We start from the raw sequence: 20,363 nt of genomic DNA, 5'->3' as shown, positions 1-20,363 counted from the left end.
AGGAGAGTGAAATATCCACTTCCCAAGCAATGCAGTTAAACGCATCTAACCCCCGGTGTAGATAGCGCTAGCTAGAGAAGCCCTCCCGTAGGTGTAAATAACATCTTCGCCGAGGCGCTCCAGTGGCACAGCTGCAGTGTTTTAAGTGTAGACAAGCCCTCTGAGTACCTTTCCCGGACCTGAAGAACTGTGCTGTGTAGCTTGAAAGCTTGTCTAGCTCACCAACAGCAGTTGGTTCAATGAAAGATATTCCCTCCCCCATCTTGTCTCTCTAATGTCCTGGGACCAACACAGCTACATCAACACTCCATGCAGTCTTTTAGATTGCCTTAAAGATGCCTGTGCTTTGGCAGGGGGGAGAAAAGGTTGGTTTAGCATGGTCTGGAGCTGTCGTTGCTGCTGGTGGAATCTCAACGGCATAGCTGTATTGGTTCACCTGTGCCACTGTAAGGGCTCTAGTGTAGACATAACTGGACTCTTTCCTTTAAAACAAGACAGTCACACATGAATAGGGAGAGGGAAAAAAAGCAAAGAGAGACCATGCAGCTTCTCTCCCTTGTGCGGACTCTCACTTGCAGCCTCACCGGTGGAGAAACATAGGCCCAGGATAGTGTGGGATCAGGCACTGCGAGACCTGGCAAATTTGAACCGGCATTGAGCTATTCAAAGCATTGCTTGTTGCTGCTTCTCCGCTCAAAAAGGGGGGCTTGTCCCGATGGCTCAGCCAGACTTGTTACACAGAACGTAAAAGGTGAGAAAGGGAAAAGAGGAGTTAAACCGAGAGGAAAGGAAATGACACATGATGGCAAGGGGGTGACAGCAAGAAATCTAAGTCTCACATCTCAGGATTTAGCCAAAGACGTGGGAGGCAGCAATTAGAGCGGGGCAAAAAAATTCTAGCAAATAGTTTATTTGCCAAAAACTGCAAAATTCTTGTCACGGTTGCAAAATAGTTTTGACTGAACCAAAAAAAAAAAAAAATCATGTTGGTAATGTCAAAAGGGTACATTCTGTTTCAACTCAACTCAAAATGTTTTGCTTCAATTTCAGGCATTTTTGACTAACGCAAAGGAAGGGGGACTAGATTCACCACACAGCTGGAGCAGACGGTGCTGCTGCTGCACGTCTAAGCTTTACCCCAGTGGTAAGGTACTCATGTGGGATGGGGGAAGACCAAAGTTCGGTTCCCTTTTGTCTGACATGGAGCAGGGATTTGAACGGGAGGCTCTCACATTAGCAGAAAGTGCCATATTCATTGGGTTGAAGCAGGCATTCTGACGTGGTACTTTCTCAGGCTCACATGTTGTAATTGTTCCACTTTATATAAATAATTACATAGTCATTGGAGCATTGGGGTCTCCCACATCCTAGGCAAGCACAACCTTACCACCAAGCTGTAGAGTCATTCTCATTGCCTTTCCCTGGTTCAGTGACATCCACGGTGGCAATCCATAATCGTAGAAATGCAGGGGTGGAACAGAACCTTGAGAAGTCATCAAGGCCCCCTGTGCTAGTGTAACCCACACACCTCCTGGGTGTGGTGCTCTGTCCCATCTAGAGGCACCGAGACCACTTAGAGATTAATGCGTCTGCTCTACCGCCTTAGCTAAGAGCCATGTGAGGCTCCTGCATTTAGCTCTAGAGGTCCCAGGTTCAATCCTGACCACTAATGACCAGGCTCTGTCGGTGTTACATTAGAGACAGGTGTTTGACCAGCCTTTTCTCAAAAACCTCCAGTGACGGGGATTCCACAACATCCATTGGCAGCGTATTCCAGAGCTTAACTAGCCTTATTGTTAGAAAGCTTTTCCTAATATCTAACCTAAATCTCCCTTGCTGCAGATCATGGGCGGGGCGTGAGCCCCCCCCCCCTTTGGGACGGCTAGTCCCTACCGCCCCGTCGGCTGGAGACCCCAGTGGCCACCCCCCCTCCATCCACCGGAGCCCTGAGCGCCCACCCTCGACCCCCCTTGGGCAGAGAAGCCCCAGCCAAACTATCCTGGGCCACCCCCAGCACTGGGCTGCCGGCCAGCTTCAGCATCCGCTCTAGCTCTGGGCTACTGGCTGACCTGAGCGCCAGGTCACTGGATAGCCTCAGCACCTGCTCAAGTCGGCCACCCGCTGCGCCGGGCCGCCCCCAGCGTCGGCCCACTGGCCTCTGGCTGGCAGCAACACTGAGCTTCCACCAGCTTCGACGCTAGCGTGGGGGAGATCGAGCCCATTATTTCTTGTCTTACCTTCAGTGGCTATGGAGAGCAGTTGATTACAGTCCTCTTTAGAACCGCCTTAACATAGTTGAAGACTGAAATCCGATTCCCCTCTCAGTCTTCTTTTCTCAAGAAGTAAATATTCCTTTTTTTAACCTTGCCTCAGAGGTCAGGGGTTTTTTAAACTTTTGATCATTTTTGCTGCTCTCCTCTGGACTGTCTCCAGTTTGCCCACCTTGTTCTTAAAGTGCAGCACCCAGAACCGGACACGGCCCTCAGCTGAGGCCTCACGCGTGCCGAGCAGAGTGGGCCAATGAGCGCCTGTGTTTGACACGCCTGTTAATAGCCCCCACAATGATCGTCACCTTTTTCACAACTGCATCACATTTTGATGCTTGTTCAATTTGTGCTCCACTAGAACTCAAATCATTCACTCTGGGTTTTGTCTGGCACTGAGTCTGGGATTTTTGACTTCCAATTTTTTTTTTTGAAAAATGTGATTTTCAATTCAACCTGCAATGAATCTTTTTTTGTGTGGGGGGGAATTGCCAGTGAAACAAAAAATCAATTATCTGTCCAGCTCTTGTAATGAGGCCTTCTCAGAGCCTGCTCTCTCGCAGGCCAGACCACCTTTAGGATCAAGCGGATGATCATGGTGACTCCTGGAGGCCCAGGAGTAGCAGCTATCTTGGTAAAGCTGGTGCCTTCCAGACCAACCATGTCCTTGCTCCCATTGCTTGACACCCCCCATCCCCGCAACACTGAAGGTCCATTAACATTCACCAATTAAAGCACATTTTGGTGATTCCAATGGTAAACATTCCCTCCCACTTCCAGGTTTAGCTTGTTGCCATGCTAACAGTGGCTTAACCAAGAGCCTTGTAGGCCCCTCTGCATTTCGCTCCAGCAGTCCTGTCTGTGCCGGGTCCGTGGGTGCCTGCTTCTGCTGACTTTCCACAACAATTTTATGTAACAGGCTGAGTGGGCCTTTTGTTACCTTGGAAACCTCAAAGTTCAGGCCCAGCACAACAACAGCCTTTGCTAGCCGAGGCCGCAGCGACACTGGGGGGCAGCAGCATGGCGGAGGGCCCTTCCTTTGCTAAGCCAAGGCAGCAGAGACCCCCAGCAAGGGGCTTGCAGGTCTGCAGCCCCACCCCTACTCACCATGTTCCCTCACCCTCATTCACTTTCACTAGGCTGGGGCAGGGGGTTGGGTGTGTTTGGGGGGGTGCAGGCTCTGGGGTGGGGCCAGAAAGGAGGGGTTCAGGGTGCGGGAGGGGGCTCCAGGCAGGGAGTTGGGATGCGGGAAGGGGTGAATGCTCTGGGCTGGGGGTGCAGGTTCTGGGGTGCGGTGAGGCTGGGGATGAGGGGTTTGGGGGGGGCTCAGGGCTGGGGAAGGAGGTTGGGGCTCAGGCGGCTCCCGGTCAGCGGCACAATGGGCTAAGGCTCCGTGCTAGGACAGCAGGTCCTGCTCCTGGGTGGACGGGGGGCAGGAGGCACTGCCCCCCCTCCCCTTGGCCACGGTTCCCAGCCAATGGGAGTATGGAGCTGGACCTGCTGGCTACTTCCGGGGCACAGTTTAGTACCAGGACAGATAGGGACTAGCCTGCCTTAGACCTGCAGCACTGCTGACCGGACTTTTAATGGCCCGGTCGGCAGTGCTGACTGGAGCCGCCAGGGTCCCTTTTTGACCCGGGGTTCCAGTTGAAAACCGGAGACCTGGCAACCCTAGGCGTGCTGCCAGGCCAGAGCGCATCACCAAAAGCCAGGCCCAAAGAGGGCAGCAACTCTCTTCTCCGAGGAGTTGTAGTTTCCTAGAGCTTAAGCCCAGAAGCTCAGTTCTTCTGACTTCCTGGCCAGCACAGGCCAGAGAACTTCACCCAGGCCCACATGCACTGGGCCCAATAACATGGCTGGCTGTCATCTCTTCCACAAGGCAGCCAGTCTCTGGAGGGAAAACACACCCATGCGGGGGACAACAGACCCACAGGGGCATTGGCTTCTGGAGGGGACAATAGACACACAGGGGCAATAGGCTCTAGGGGGAATGTATCTGTGGAGCACTGGGGAGGGGACTACCGTCCAACAGGGGCATTAGGCTCTGGGGGGAACATATCCATGGGGCACTGGGGGGGACGACAGACCCACAGGAGCATTGGGCTCGGGGGCCAATGTGTCCATGGGGCACTGGGCTGACAACAGACCCACTGGGGCATTAGGCTCTGGGGGGAACATATCCATGGGGCACTAGGGGGGGGACAACAGACCCACAGAGCATTTGGGTCTGGGGGCAGTGTCCATGGGGCACTGGGCGGACAACAGACCCATTGGGGCACTGGAGGGAACATGTCCATGGGGCTCTGGGGGGGGGAAGCCACATCCAGGGGAGCACGTGGATGGTGCAGGCCATGGTGCAGTCTGAGCTGTGCAGTGAGTGTCTGAGACCCAGGTCGGCGATGTAGCCATATCCCCGCACACAGCTTGTGCAGTTCTAAGGCAAAGAAATATTTATTCTTCCAAGGTCTTTTTTTCTCTTTGTTATATTTTTACAAACAGACTCTCCCTCTCCTTGCAGACAGTGCCTCGCCAGACACCCAGCCCTGCATGCCTACCCCCCACCTCCAGACCCTGGCCAGGTATCCCAGGCCCTGCATCTGCCCCACCGGCCTCACTGAAATGCATGTCTCCACACTTCCTGTGTGCTTCTATTTTGGACATTGGCATGGACCCAAGGAGACACTCAGTTCAGCCAAGGGGGGCGCCCCCCAGAAAGTGCTTGTGGCCATCACACAGGCCCCAGATAATGGGCCCAACTGCTCCCACTGCTGCATGTCACATCAGCTTCTGGGCCAGGCCCCTCTCTAAAGAAATGGCGAGATTGTCCTGGAGGACACAGCCAAGGAGTGGAGAGGGGTCGATCCCCGGTGCCCCTGGCAGAGGAGGGCTCGCTCCCATTACACTAGGAGACTGGACACGACGACTCCACCTGGACAGGAGCCAGCTGGAGATTAACCCAGGAGTGTTGGCTTGTAGCGCAGGCTGAGGCTGGTGCTTTTGGGGGGTGGGCGTGGGGGGGCTGTTCTTCTCCCAGGAAACTGCTGCCAGCCGACCCAACGCTGTTCCTCAGCAAAACCTGTTTAAGGGCGGGGGGGGGGGGGGGGGGAAATGCTTTTAGCTCTTCCGTGTCGCTGTGAGATGATACAAACAGTGAAGCCGGGGTCAGTGAGGGTTGTAAAAGCTGCCAATTTTGGAGGCCACAGGCTCTCCAATGCCATTTCTGGGGAGCAGAACCGCTGGTCTCCTCCAGCTGGGTGAGTGGAAGGCGCCAAGGCTACAGGGGCGTGTGTGTGAACCCATGTGGTCTACCCAGGGAGGGGGGAAACACTTTGCAAGATCTGCCCAGATCCTAGTCCCATGGAAGTTGAGGAAGGGAGCTGTCAGTCACTGTGTGCCTGTGTAGTGCTGGCTTGACAGGGCCCCAGTCTCAGCTAGGGTCTGTGCAGCACCTGGCTTGATCGTGGTTGGGGTCCGTGCAGCAGCTAGCACAACTGGGCCCTGATCTTGGTTGGGGTCTGTGAAGCACCAGGCTTACAGGGCCTCAATGTCGGCGGTGGAGGGGTGGCTGTGCGGCACCTTGCATGATGGGGGTCCTGAGCTCGGGCAGGGTCTGCACAGCACCTGTGACTTCTAGGGGAGCAGGTATTGGGCTGGGGTTTCTGCTCACTCCAGAGAGGCTCTGGCTGGATCTCGGGGGCTCTCTGGAGTGTTTCTAATGTGCCATCCTGGGCTAGCTGAGCAGCGTTCAGACCCAGGTTGAGCTGAGCCCATGTCAGCCCTAAGGTGCCCTGTTTCTCCTCGACAGCTGGGGTACTGGGCAGGGAACAGGGCTGGGGGCTAAGGCAGGCTTCCTAGTGAGGGCTGTCTCAAGGACACTGGGAGAGCCCTTAGTGGCTACTCTGGAAGAAGCCCCCCTCCCCTGGAGCCGGACAAAGGGCCCCATTAGACATGGATCCTCAGGTCACGGGCCGGGCTGGTTGCTCCAGGGCTCAGATCACCTCGTGAACGTCCATCTGCAGAGGAGTTTGTTCCCCAAAGTCCCATGGAAAGAAGGGTATGTCAGGTGCGTATTAGCACGTGTAATCTGCAGATAGTGCAAATCAGAGGGGCCCCGTCCCCGAGGGCTTACGCTCTGGTTAGTGGTTAAGGAGACCAAGTCCCAGGCTTGCAGTTCTGGGCACATGGGACACTGGAGTCCAGGGCTTCCCTGTGATTTGCATGTCGTCAACCATCTTCTAACCTCGTCTCATTCACAATGGGCTCGAGCCCCAAGTCATCGTCACCCCTAGCTTCCACCTCGTGCCTGGCCGGAGGCTCCGATCGCTCCTAGACAAAGGTACAAGGAATGTTCCAGCCCCCTCCCAGGAGCAGGCAGTGCAGGGAGTCCCTGGTGGAACCTTTGGCTGTCTGGAGAAGGGGCACAATCCTGAGGTTGGCTCTGAACTGCATGTCAGCCACCACTGTCCATCCCAACACCTGTCCAGTTCCCCACTGCCACAGGACGAGCCCTTGGAGAAAAGCAGCTCTCCACCAAGGGGGCAGGGCCGAGGCCTTCTCACACCCCGTTGGCCCTTTACGCCCCTACAAGGCCCTGAGGGGAGAGCAGGTGGAAGGTGCGTTGCCAAGCACTGCAGGGCAGATCCTTTGAGAGGGAGTTTCTGGTCCTCGGCTGATCCCAAGCAGGAGGGTGATTCCCAGGCAGCAGTGGGATCCTTTGCAGATGACCTGCCGATACCGCAGCTGGAGGGCCAGTCCGTTCCGGGATGTGACTTGGGGAGAGAGGACAACGTGGCAAACAGGCAGCCAAGAGTCGAGAGCGAGTCATGGGCTAGGGAGAGTCCAGACTCCTTCCTGCCACTGGCGACTCAGAGACCAGCACCGCTCATCACTGATTCATGGGCTCCTCTTCCTCCATCGGCTCATCCTCTGGCCTACGGTAGAGGAAACCAGTCAGCATGGTCAGAGGGGGCCTGTTCCCCCTGCTAACCCCAAGGGGAGCAGCTGAAATTCCCCATACACCATGGCTAGATGGGGGCCTCCTCCCCCTGCCAACCCCCAGGGGAACAGCTGGAATTCCCCATACACCATGGCCAGAGGGGGGCTGCTCCCCCTGCCATCCCCTACTCGTGGGGGTGCACTTGCAAACGTGATACTGCAGTTGCAAGCCCTGGGCGCTAAATGCCTTTGGACCGATCTTGCCCTAGTGGGTGCCGTACAACCCCAAGGGGCAGACCCCAAGAAGAGGGAATCCCCAGGCACTACCCTAGTGCCCCGTGAGGGCAGTCTGTGTTGCACTCTCAGAGCTGGTGCAGGCTGGGCTTAGGGGATTGCTGGTTAGGGATTTAGGGGGTTAGGCCCAACAGGTGCCCACAGCTCGCCCATGCCCTGGTCCCTGGCTGACAGCACACCGGAGCCATGGTGCCAAGAGGCTCTGGGCGACCCCGGGGCTACAGGGAATGGCACCATCACCTCTTCTCCACCATCACTGCCACCGACAAGGAGGCCAAGGCCGTCACCGTCTCCACCTCCTCTGGGTCATGGTGCTGCACCTCCAGGAACGAGCAGCTCACCTTGGAGGCAAAGCGCTGCACGGCGCCCCAGTATTTACCTGAAAGAGAGGCAGGGCTTAGGGGGACCCTCACCCCCATGAGGGCACATTGGGGCAGGGGGAGGGGTGGCCTCCCCATTCTCAGAGCAGGGGAGGAAGAGAGAGGGGTCTTCCTGCTCAGAGAAGAGGAGGAGGAGGGGCAGAGGGCTTGCTGCTCACAGAGAGGAAGGGGGAGGCTGGCCTAGCTTTGCCCAGCCTCTGGCTGTCTGGGTTTTCCTGCACTAGGGGCTTTCCCAAGTTCTCTAGGGTGAGTGGCATGGCTTAGCCTTCTCTGGGAGGGAAATGAGACCCTGACGTGCCCTCTGGCACTGGGGCTGCGCCCCTGCCTGTAGCTCCAGGCATGAAGCAGCCACACAGCTCCAGCACCCCCACCACGCTCTCGAGCCCCAGCTGAGGCAGGTGCTGAGTACCAGTGATGGAGCCCGCTCTGGAATGGCGGTGTGACTGTGGGGCGCCGTGTCCCCACTCCTCCCCCCCCTCCCATATCCCTTTTCTGGCCCCCCTGGAGTCAGCTCCTCCCAGGCACACTCACTCTGGACCCGGATCACTGCTTCCAAGGAGCGCACGGCATTGGGGTTCGGCTTCTGCCTCATGCTCTCCTCTGGGAGGGGATCCAGCTGCAGGGACAAACGCCGGCCAGGCCGTTAGTGCTGCTTCCGGCCGGGAGGGGAGCTCAGTGCAGAGAGTTGTTTAATCCCCCGCTCAGCCCCAGGGGGCAGCGCAGCCGGAACACATGGCGACTTTTGGCTGGCCCTGTGATGGAACGCTGGGCTGTGGGGCAGCCGGGGTCGCAGCCGCGCCCTGCTGCCCTACATGGAGGTTCTGGGATACTTGGGGCCGGCCTATTAGATAGGCACCAGGCTGGCTTTAGGGATGCTGAACAGTGTGTCCTGCTTCAGGGAGATGGAAGAGGAGCAGACTGGTGGGGACCACAGGGCCTGTCATAACAGGTCAGCCTTGTCCTGCCCCCACATGGGCCCCCCAATGCTGCAGGAGACAACAGGCCCCTGCAGAGGATAGCAGGCTGTGGGCAAAGGGGGTACCCTGCTGTGTGGCAGTGTCCAGGAGCTGGGCGAGTCACGCATAGGCGCCGACTTCCCCTCTGCCCGGTGGGTGCTCGACCCCCACCGTCCCTGGCCCTGCCCCCTCCCCACTTCTTCCTGCCCCTGCACTGGCCTTGCCCCACCCCCATTCCACCCCTTCCCCAAAGTCCCCACCCCCCCCACCTTTTCCAACCCCAGCCCTGCCCCCTTCCCGCCCTCATTCCCCCAAGTCCCCGCCCCTGCCCTGCCTCTTCTCCGCCTCCTCCCCTGAGCACACCAAGTCCCCACTCCTCCCCCGGAAAGTCCTAAGTGCTGCCAAACAGCTGTTAGGCAGCTGGGGGGGTGGGGGCCTTGAAGGGAGGAGGGGGACACGGCGCGGGGGGGAGAGAAGGAGGTGGGGGGGGGGAGCTTGGCTGCCGGTGGGTGCAGAAATTAGCACCTGCTAATTTTTCCCCATGGATGCTCCAGACCCGGAGCACCCACGGAGTCAGCACCTGTGGGCGAGTGCACCTCCCCTATCTTCCATGGGATCCAGCCCCAGGATTTGCCTCACTTGCCTCTTGCCAGTTCCACGGGGCAGCAACCACTGGGGCAGGGCCAGGGAGCTCGGGCTGCCTCCCAGCTCCGCTGCCCTGACCACTGGGGTTGGGAGGAGCACATGCCGGAGCTCGCGGCCTCACCTCATTGCCCAGCAGGGCAGACACGCAGGCCTCTGAGGCATCGCAGATGGCCGTGAGGTCATGGCCCCCTTCCAGGGCGAGGACGATGGCTCCTCCTGCCAGACTCATCAGCTGTCGGGTCATGTAGCCGAAGCCTAAGGAGGAAGAAGCCAAAGGGGCAGCCTGTCAGCCACGCTGCTGCACTGATCATGCCCAGGCATGTGCCTGCTTTGCAGACTGTCTTGGCTACCAGGAGCAGGGCTGACAGGGGCAAGCAGCTGACATTGGACCCCAGCCCAGAGCATCAGCCTCGGGGACTCTGTATCCCCGGGACCATGTGTGCCAGTGACTGGGGCCTTTGCTACGTGGAGAGCCCCTCTGGGCCAGTGCCAGCCACGGGAGCCGCCCCTGGAGCAGCTCTCCCCTCGCTTCCACACTGGGAGCACATTCCTCCCCTGCTGGCCTCCCGCAGCAGCTCCTGAACCGTCCTGTTCCGGGCAGACCCAGTCCTGGCTTGCTTTCTAACCTGCCAGTGCACAAGCATCAACTGCAGCTCCTTACATTTGGCAGAGACTTTGTAGCCTCCCAGCGGTGGCGGGTGGCCGTCGGCTGCGTCAAACCCCGCAGACACCAGCACCACGTCCGGGGAGAACTCGTGGGCGATCGGCATCACGACAGTTCTGACAGGGAAGAAAACATACGTTCAGCAAGGGCAATGGCCTGGGGCTGAGCACACGGCAGGGGCTGGGCCGCCCGGCTTCCAGTCCCAGCTCTGACACTGACGCAGCGAGAGTGGCATTAGCAGGGAACTGCAGGGGGAGCAGCATCCACAGAGCTGGACGACACAACGAATCTCTGCACAAAACTGCAGCCGAGCACACGGCCTTCTCTCCCTACACCTCGGCCCCAGGAAAAGGCCCCTCTGGGATGGTGCAGTGGTGACAGGTGCTGCACAAACTCTGTGATTAGAACTTTAAAGACAAACACACAAAAGGTACCCTAGAGCAGGTGTCAAACTCTAGGCCACAGGCCAGAACTGTCCTGCTCGATGGAGCCCCTGTAACATGCGCTGGTTTGGCAGGATCTATGCTTTCCAGCCCTCAGGGTAGTGAAGCTGGCCTTCTCAACATAACCTGTGTACCAATGCAGTGACGTCTTCTGGAGCCTGCAGACAGCCTGAAACAATGGCTCTGGGAGGTGTGAACTCCCTCCCATTCAGAGATGGAGTGTTCACTCTGAAGAGTAATGATTACACTTCATATGTCACGGCTAACTAGTTGTTGCTGATCATTTTATCAGGTGGGTTGTGAATGGAGTGGGCACTTGCCGCTGATGGTGGAAGGAGAGGGAGGAAATTGGGATCTGCGCCAGGAAAGAAAGTGAGGAAACATATGGCCAGGGCTGGAGGTGGGGAAGGAAGAGGTGTTTTGGGAAGAAAAGGCTGAGGCCTACTGAGCGACACTAAAGAAAATGTCTGGGTTAGTTGGTGCATGAAGGTCGCACAGCCCCCTTGTCAATAATGGGGGCTGGGGGCTGAGGGTCCCGCATGTACATCCCAGAGCACAAATCCACATGGATCCTGGCTCCCTCCTAAAGGGCCTATGCCTCTAACAGAGAGACAGACAGACATATACTATGGACAGCACAGCCAGACACTGCACATCCCACAGGGATAGAGAGCAAACCACGGGAACACTGGATCCCAGACACAGACAATGTCCGTTCAAAGGAACAGCTCCAGCATGGCCAGATTCCCTGGGTCTGTGCGCTGGCCCCTCTCCAGCAGATCCCAGCTGGGAGCCTAAGGCCATGCTCCTGGGGACAGCGAGCGAAGCCAGGAGCCAGTTTCAGCTGCAGGCAGGTGGGGAACAAAAGGGAAGGGACCAGGCTGCTGGTTCAAAGGGCAGGATATTCCGTGGGCTCCCTGGAAATGCAGCTTCTCAGAGGGGCTGCTGCCGCTCACAGGCACTCTGGGACTGGATCAGACTCTCTTCCCCTTTCAGCCCTGCTGCAGTGGGAGACATGGCTGCCCTAGGGCTCTGGGAAGGAGGAGGTCCTGGACAAAGCAGGGCAAGACCTAGGCAGGTCTGTGGACAGCAGAAGCGTTGAGCGGCCCATGGGTGGGCTGACTCCAGCACTGGCGAGGCCAGGGGGCCTGGGAGTGAGTGGAGATCACATTGCTGTGTAAACAGAGAGCTATTTATAGAGTCTTTGGAGTAAAAGCAAAGCCCGGGTGTGGGAGCAGAGGGGATGACTGCCGTGAGCCAGGGCCATGTGCGCTGGGCTGGCTCACATAGCGCCTGCAGCTCCCAGCTGGTGCTTAGCTGAGCCAACATCGCTCCTTAATGCCCCGGGCCGGGGCCGGGAGAGGGGCTGTTCCAGCAAGGGTGGTCCCCTGTTGTCTCCCCCTGTGCATCTTCCCAAATGGATGGGGTTGCATCTTTCCAACCCCCCCGCCCTACTCTGGGCTGCCCCTGCAGACCCACTCCTGCAATGGGCTGCCCCCTTTGGGGGCCACCCAAACCTCCCTGATTTGGGCTGCTCCCAAGGTCCTCCCAAGAGGCAGGATTCCCAAGGGAGTCACTAACCATCCCCTGCGGGAGCAGCCAATGCTGCCCCTGCACGCGGGCAGCTACTGGGTGCCATGCAGAGCATGCCAGCAGCAGCCTGTGCTGGCATGGGCTCGCCCCAGTCTGCAGAGGGATTGGCTCAGAGTCCTGGCTGGGATCCTGGCCTAACAGTAACCCAATACCCAACTGTGCTGCGCACAGGGTCGCTGAAGCCCCTGGGCTGATGTGCTTCACACCAATGCCCCCCACGCCTCATTCCCCTGCAGTGCTCCTAGTAGGACTATGAGTAGCCCCAGGAAGCCATGCGACCACCTGCCTCTGGCTGGAACCCCAAGCCCAGCAGGACTGCGGGGGGACCTGTGCCCAAGCCACGCTGCCCACCCACCTAGCACTTCAGGGCTGGGACCACACTTCCTGCCTGTCTGGTGCTCCAGGGCTAGGGCTGGGGTGGGGGGACTCTGGGCTCAAGCGGGGGGTGGGGGGGAGGCGGAGGAGAGGAAGGGGGCTGGGGGTTAGCCTTCCCCATGGGCATGGCTTGGGACAGTTGGGATGGGACACGGCTGGGGACAAAAGGGAAGGGGGGCTTTGGGGTAGAGATGGGGAGGGGTGCAGCTGGGGACAGAAGGGGAGGGGGTGGCTGGGAAGAGACAGGGAGAGGTGCGACTGGGGACAGAAGGGAAGGGGGGTGTTGGGGTGGAGATGGGGAAGGGTGCGGCTGGGGACAGCCGGGGAGGGGGGCGTTGGGGTAGAGATGGGGAGGGGCGCGGCTGGGGACAGAAGGGGTGGGGGAAGGGCTGGGGACAGCCAGGGAGGTGCGCGGCTGGGAAGAGATGGGGAGGTGCGGTTGGGGACAGCCAGGGAGGGGCGTGGCTGGGGACAGAAGGGGAGGGGGGCGTTGGGGTAGAGATGGGGAGGGACGTGGCTGGGGACAGCCAGGGAGAGAGGCGTTGGAGCAGAGATGGGGAGGGGTGTGGCTGGGCACAGAACGGGACGGGGGTGGCTGAGGACAGAAGGGGAGGGGCATGACTGAAGACAGCCAGGGAGGGGCGCGGCTGGGGACAGAAGGGAGGGGTGCGGCTGGGAAGAGACAGGGAGGGGCGCGGCTGGGAAGAGACAGGGAGGGGCACAGCTGGGGAGGGGCAAGGCTGGGAAGAGACAGAGAGAGGGGTGGCTGGGAAGACACAGGGAGGGGGGTGGCTGAGGACAGAAGGGAGGGGGATGGCTGGGGACAGAAGGGGAGGGGCGTGGCTGGGGAGGGGCGCGGCTGGGAAGACACAGGGAGGGGTGCGGCTGGGGACAGAAGGGAGGGGGATGGCTGGGAAGAGATGCGGGGGGAGGCGTGGCTCGGAACAGAGCCACCCACAGGAAGGCTACCTGAAAGCCGCCAAGTACTCCGGATCCCCCATGGGTGGGTCGAGCCCACCAGTCCAAGCCACGTTGACATTAAATCCCTCGCCAGCGCCAGAGCCAACCTGGAAGAGAGAAAGGAAGAGCGCTGCAGCAGAGGGCACGGTGTTCAATGCAGGGCCCGCCGTGCCACGCCAGGGAAGCTCTTAGCTACACGCTCCCCAGCCAGAATCGGCTACAGCGAGGCCAGACTGGAGACCCACGTAGTCCACAGCCAGTCCCTGGGCTCAGGCTCCGGCCCAGGGCAATGGCTGCACCTCAGAGGACTTGTCAAAGCAGAGCCCTTGATGCGCAGTAAGGAGCTGTGGTGTTTCCCTGTGGCATGTCACCCCTTGTGCTTTGCACACTCTCCACTGCAAGCCAGGGTGGGTCATGACAGCTGCTTTACCTGGGGACTGTCTGGGACAGGAAGTGGAGGGGAATCCTGCCGCCAGCCGAAGCTTGTCTACGGGATGTTTAGAATTAACCGTTGGAATTGATTCCCCAGGGGCGTGGGGGATTTGTCCGTCCCTCACAGCCTGTCAACTGAGGCTGGCTCGACGGCGAGATCTGGGTTGGGGGGCAGGAGTCACTGTGCGGAACCTCTGGCCTGGGAGGTGCTGGAGCTGAGACAGGGCAGTCAGAATAGGCATCAAGGCCTTGACATCCCTAAAATAATAATCCCCAGTGGGATTCCTGCAGGGGAAGCCCCAGGGGCCCAAGTCAGGGTTGCTCTGCACCTGTGCGATGGCTGCACAAGGTGAGGCTGGCGGGGGGGGAATGACTTGATGGACATGGTGGTGGTGGTGGATCTCAGTGCAGTCTGCTGCTGAAATGGTGTTCTCAGCCAGACGGGGAGCCCCCCAGGCCTTGTCCTGCACAGCTGGGTGTGTTCGGAGGGAGGAGCTGACACTCATTCCTGGGAAAACACCGTCAGCCGCTGCCAGGTGACACTGTGGGCCCGGCATAGGCAGGAAAACATGGAGGAGAAAACAGCTCATAATGTGCTTAGTAACCACAGCTCCTGGCTAAGCATCATAAACCGCCCTCAGCCCCCTGGACGAGGGACGGGAGCTCGGCCTGCCTCACCGCTCAGCACAAAGCCCCTCGAAAGTACATTGTAAAGGATGAGGATCTGGACGGTATCTGTGTTCTGCCTTTCCCCCTCCTCAGCCATGCTCCCCGAGCCAGGCTGGCCTCCAGGGCACTGCAGGGAGAACACGGCCGGGTATGGGGTGCTGCAGCACAACCTTGGGGGAGCTGTGCAGAGTACCCGGCCCTGAGGTCAGGGGCAGCACGGCCTTGGGGGCTTTGCAGAGCACACAGCCCTTGCAGGGGCCGGACTGCCTTGGGGGAGCTGCGCAGAGCATAGAGCCCTTGGGGTTGGGGGCAGGATGGCCTTGGGCGAGCTGTGCAGAGCCCCCAGCCCTGGGGGAGGGGGAGGCCTGGGGAATTCTTTACCGCAGACGCTAAGCAGAGCTCAGCGAAGGACAGCAGAGAGGTGCTGGGGGCTCTCGAGTGAGCAAAGCAGTACAGACCTGCTCAGCCTTCCTCACCCTGGCCAGCATCCTCTGATCAGACCCCACCCAGCCTCCCCAACCAACAGGAGCCATGTGGCCCTGCCCAAGCTTCCCCAATCAACCCAAGACTTTACCAAACTTCCCCTCTGCCCATCTATTGTCCAAGCTTCCCCAATTCCTGCCCCCGTCTCCACCCGACCTTCCCCTGGTGACCCCAGGGACCCCTCCAACCTCCCACAGCTTCCTACCCTACACAGGACCAACCCCAGCTCCCCTGGCCCTGCTGTGGTCACCCTGTGCTCACCCGATTTCCTAGAGTTTAAGACCAGAAGGGACCATCATCACCATCTGGTCTGAGCCCCTGCATCACATGCCCAGCCCATGGGATCCACCAAGGGTGTCCTCCCTCTGGCCCAGTACATCTGGTTGAGCCAGAACAGATCTTGTAGAAAGTGACAGCCAGACTCCAAGCAATGGAGAACTCTCCCCATCCCTAGGGCAGATGTTCCGATGGCTAACTGCCCCCCCCCCCCCGCTTAAACATTCACACCCTATTTCCAGTCTGAATTTGCCTGGCTTCAGCTCCAGCCATTGGATTTCATTCAGCCTTTGTCTGCAAGATTAAAGAGCTCCCTGCTCTCCGAAATCTCCTCCCCATGTGCATGCTTCCAGGCCTGGGTCGATTCTTCCCTGCTCTCTGTTAAGCTAAGGATCTGCCACTCCTTCAGCCCCTCGACTTCACACAGGGTTGCCAGGGCTGGGATAGTTCCTGGAGCTTTTCTCTGAACGTCCCTTTTGCCACCATTCGTCTCCAGGTGTGGGCTCCTGGCTCTAGAGCGCAGACCTGCCCCAAACTTGACAGGCTCCACCTGGCCGGGAGCACGAGTGCAACACTGGCTCTCGGCAGTCGTCCACGTGAGCCATGCGTGATGCACAAGTGCTCACAAGAAAGGCGTGCAAAAGGGGTCAGAGTGAATCCATTCAACAGGGCATCTGGTTAGCTCTTCTCCTGCCATGCTCCAGCTTGGGCACCCCCCATGCTCTGCCCCTCGCATGCTGCCCCCATTCCCATGTCTCCCAGAGGATGCGGAGCTGAGGTAACCTGGGAAGGGCTCAGAGACTAATGCTCTCACCTCGTCAGCTGCCCCACTGCCGGGGAAGAAGTTGCCATCGTCATGGCGATGTAACGAAATGTAGAGAATGTCTGGGTCTTTGTAGAACACTTGCTGGGTGCCGTTGCCATGGTGAACATCCTGTGTGAGAGAGAGGCTGTGAGCAAGCTCCTCACCCGCTGTCCATGGGATGGTCCTAGAGTCAGGAGCCTACAAGAGTCCAGGCCGCACAGGGACTGCCCAGACCTCTGCCAAGTGTCTTCTAGGCAGATGGACTAAGGATATAAAATAGGGGACAGTGGCACCAGGCTTTGGCCTTTCTCCTCCCCCATCTACACTGGAAGCATCAAGAACACTGAGAAGATGAAGACTTCAACTGAGGAGACTGGTCCAGGCTTAAGGGAGAGGCCTGTGTATTAAAAACTGTAACATCCAGTGGGGTGAGAAAATTGCTTGATCAAAATACTGCCTAGTGTCATAAGGTTTCAGATTTAGACTGTGCGCTTATCTTTTATTTCCTTTGGTAACTATCTCTGACCTTTTATGCCTGTCACTTATAATCACTTAAAATCTAGCTTTCGGTAGTTAATAAAACTGTTTTATACTTTACCTAAAACAGTGTATTTTGCTTGAAGTGCTTGGGAAATCCCAGCTCAGTTTACAGAAGCTGGTACATGTCCTTTGCACATTGAGGCTTCTGACCAGGGCAGGACAGTACAGTTCTGGGGTGTAAGGATCTGGGGGGAATTAGCTGGTGCATTTCTCTGTGTAATTCATGAGTGGCTTTGGGTGCCTTCATGCAATCTAGCTGGGTGTGGGGCTCCACGTGCTGCTATGCTGAGTGATAACAGCGCCGGGAAGAGTTTGCTGCTTGTCACTAGCAAAGCATTGTGTGAGACGGCTCAGGCTGGAGAGTTAAGGGGGCACAGCGGTCCCCTATTTCCAGGTTGCACCCTGGGGATCCTGCTATACTCACTCACACAACTCTGCCGGTGCCCCTCAATCCCAACCTGCAGCTCCCTGCTAACCCACCCCACCCACAGCTCTGCCGGTGCCCCTCAATCCTGACCCACAGCCCCCTCCTAACCCACCCACTTAGCTCTGCCAGTGCCTCTCAATCCTGACCCGCGGCTGCCTACTAACCCACCCACTCAACCCCAGCCCACAACCCCTATCTGCAAAGCCACTGGCCTCGAAGGCAGGACAACGCCGTATTATCAGCGTACATACAGATCACTGGGGACATGTGGCTTGTTGCATCACATACAGCGGGCTGGGCTCTGCCCGGAGCTAGCTAGCTGGGAGGAACCATCGAGAACAGCTCCAGCCTGAGGAGAGGACAGAGTGGGGAGAAAGCGGGGGGCCAGTGGGGCTGGAGGAGACTCACCCAGTCCACAATGAGGATCTTGCGGAGCTTCCCCTTCTGTTGCAGCTGCTTAGCAGCGATTGCCACGGAGTTGAAAAAGCAGAAACCCCTGCATGAGGGAAGAGTAGGAGCTGGTCAGTGCCTAGGCACCCTCCCCAAGCAGCCACTGCATCCTCCGAGACAGCCACTACCCTGCCCGTGCATGAGGGTTCTCCCGCCCCTCCAGACGGGTGGGTTCTCCCCGCTCCACCCATTGCCCTCTGGACGGAGTGGATTCTCCCCCCTCCAACCACTGCCCTCTTGGCAGGGTGGGTTTTCCCCTCCCGTCACTGCCTCCACGGGGTGGGTTCTCCCCTCCCCACTGCTGGTCAGTCCCACTCTGCACAATGGGGAGCCAAGGTTGGAGGCTGGTCGCTCAGCAGGGACTCCCAGCCTGAGGTGCTCCTGGCCTGTATGACTAGCTACTACAGCACATGGGATCCGTGTCCTTTCCGGCCTACTCCTGATGGGAGGAGCCTGGCAGCGAGCTGGCCTGGCCCAGACTCCTCGGGCGGGAAGCAGACAGGGTCAGGAGGCAGATGACGGCTCTTACATGGCTGTGGAAGGGTCCGCATGGTGTCCTGGGGGTCGCACCACAGCAAAACCGTTCTGGGGGCAAGACAAAGAACGTGATTGTGGGGCCGTTATTGCCCACCTCTGCCCCCACCCCCGGGGCACGGGCCAGACTTGCCCTGAGGGTATCAGGGGGTGTTTTGTCCAACCCCAACGCAGTCGGGAGGACCCCAAGGTGACCCTCTCACCCACACGCAGAAGTGCCTGGATTTGCCTGGCCCCACAGCCCACGAGACTCTTCCTCAGCCCTGGGGCCCCTGCATGGAGCACGCCAACACCGGGTGGCTCCAGTCGTGGCACTCAGGGGTGTGAAACCTGCCCCTGCACTCTCGTGCCAGATCCTGCTGTCAGTGGCCCTCTCCCCGACGGGCTCTTGGTGCTGGCGCTGGGCGGGGGCAGGCTGCCATTCACTCCCATGCTAAATGAGCATCTCTCTCTTGGCTCGAGCTAGAGGGCAAGTCTGTCATTTCCAGGGGGCACCAGGCCCTGCTGCCGAGCTGGCTGCCTGCACAAGCCCTCTAATCACTAAGTCAAGCCCGCTGATCCTGCCAGCGCTCCCCATTGCCCCACCCAGATGAAGTCCAGGTACCTCTGGCTTCCAGAGGGAAGTGTCCTGGGGCTTGCTGTCCAGGGTCCCAGACTCTGATGGGCACATGCCAGGACCTGGAGCCATCACCGAGATCCACACAGGAGGGCGAGAGCACCCCCATGAGTCCTCATCAGCCAGGGGATTGCCCAGCGCTCCCCACCCCAGACACTGGCACGATGCCAGCGCTCATTTCCTGGCCTCCTCCTACCTTGAGCTCCCTTGTGGCCACCTTGAAGGCCAGGTCAGTGACGCTACCAGCGGCCCAGCGGGCGGCGTTGGAGGAGTGCAGCTCGTTCCAGATAGTGTCGCTATCCACCTGGAAGCAAGTGGATAAAAAAGCAGTGAGTGGGGCAGGCTGCCCCTGCCGGAGCTGGGCATGGGGGAGTCTCTACAGAGGGATGAAATGTGGGCTGGCTCTGACAGCAGCACACTGGCTGGCTGCTCGGTGCCAACAGCTGAGTCTCAGTCCTCGGAGGGCAGCCGAAAGTGACCGAACCCCCAAACTCCACTTCCCAGGCCAGTCGGGCAGGCCTCTGCACGTCGAGTCCCCAGGCTGGGCCAGCTCTCCAGGCCACCAGCTCCCCGCATGGCCCAGCCCGTAGCTGAGCAGGGCCAGAGGCGGGGGGGGAGCCCATTGCGGGCTCTGCACAGCGCGGCTCCCCTGCGCCTGGGGCTGGGGCAGGGATGGAGAAAATGCATTTTACCTTCTTTATTTTATTTTACTGTTTAAACAAACATCTTGGTTTGATCAGGATCACGTCATGGGCCGAGCCAGAGCGGAAACCTCAGAGTCTCTTCTGATCAAGTCCATGTGTGCGGCTCAAACGCCCCCTCTGCCCACAGACAGGGGGCAGCGTCCAGCCGAGGTGCCTTCGCTCTCCTGCTCTGCCTGGGGGGATGGGGTGGGCAGGAGGGGAGGCCGAGCAGGAGAGAGAGCAGATGGGACCGAGGGAGCCAGTGGCCCAGAGGAGGAGAGCCAGAGCAGGGAGAGGGAAGGCGAGGAGAGAGTGAGACACTTCCTGAAAGAGAGAGAGACAGAGAGAGAAGAGGAGAGGAGAGGAGAGTGCAGTGAATGGACAGAAACCAGGACAGCAGGCTGCGAAAGGAGAGAGGCAGCAGGGGTGTCTGGAGCATTGGGCAAGGTGGACGGCTGGTTTGCTCTCCCCCAGGGATACTGCTCTGCCCCTCTGACCCGGACCCACCCTGCTCCCCTGACCTGCCTGGGCTGGCACCATTCCTACACTGCCCCCACCCCCACCCCAGGCCTCTGTGAGCCAAATGCTTTTGGCCATCGGGGCTCCAGACTGCCAGGGCTTGGCTGAGCCCTCCCAGCCATGTCACGGGGCACTGAAGCGCTGATGGGGGGGGGTCACTCTGACCCTGGGATCCCATTGCCTGGAGCGGACCATGCACTATTCCATGCCCAGAGAGTCCATGGCTTCCTCAGATGCCACATAGTCCTGGGGCCAGCGTGGCTGGCTAGGCCCTGCTCCCACCCACAGGGCGAGGGCAGGGGAGCTGTGTGACTGAGCTCCAGGTTTCCTGAGCCGAGGTCTCTGTCTTCGCCTTGGGAAGGGGGGCTCCTGTTCTGTCCGGCCTGCGCAAGGGGTCTAGCACCTTGAGCCACTCGCCGC

At 59.1% G+C, this 20,363-nt stretch overlaps 1 protein-coding gene across 3 annotated transcripts in view; it reads right to left on the bottom strand.

Annotated features, from left to right (window-relative positions):
• Positions 1-4,660: 4,660 nt before the first annotated feature.
• HDAC7 (histone deacetylase 7) overlaps positions 4,661-20,363 on the bottom strand; it is a 249,718-nt gene continuing 234,015 nt past the window's right edge. For all 3 annotated transcript variants that reach the window (XM_054012591.1, XM_054012590.1, XM_054012592.1), the window contains 10 exons: positions 18,938-19,045; positions 18,121-18,176; positions 17,550-17,637; positions 16,184-16,303; positions 13,519-13,616; positions 10,136-10,254; positions 9,596-9,729; positions 8,405-8,489; positions 7,734-7,872; positions 4,661-7,195 (listed from right to left, as the gene is read on the bottom strand). In XM_054012591.1, coding sequence (XP_053868566.1) covers positions 7,150-7,195; positions 7,734-7,872; positions 8,405-8,489; positions 9,596-9,729; positions 10,136-10,254; positions 13,519-13,616; positions 16,184-16,303; positions 17,550-17,637; positions 18,121-18,176; positions 18,938-19,045 — 993 coding nt within the window. In that variant the 3' untranslated portion in view covers positions 4,661-7,149. The remainder of the gene's footprint in view (positions 7,196-7,733; positions 7,873-8,404; positions 8,490-9,595; positions 9,730-10,135; positions 10,255-13,518; positions 13,617-16,183; positions 16,304-17,549; positions 17,638-18,120; positions 18,177-18,937; positions 19,046-20,363) is intronic.

The sequence above is a fragment of the Malaclemys terrapin genome, chromosome 23 (assembly GCF_027887155.1).
Source record: "Malaclemys terrapin pileata isolate rMalTer1 chromosome 23, rMalTer1.hap1, whole genome shotgun sequence".
In the NCBI taxonomy this organism is placed as follows: domain Eukaryota; kingdom Metazoa; phylum Chordata; order Testudines; family Emydidae; genus Malaclemys; species Malaclemys terrapin.
The sequence above is the reverse complement of the archived record's forward strand: the minus strand, read 5'-3'. Positions and strand labels throughout refer to the sequence as shown.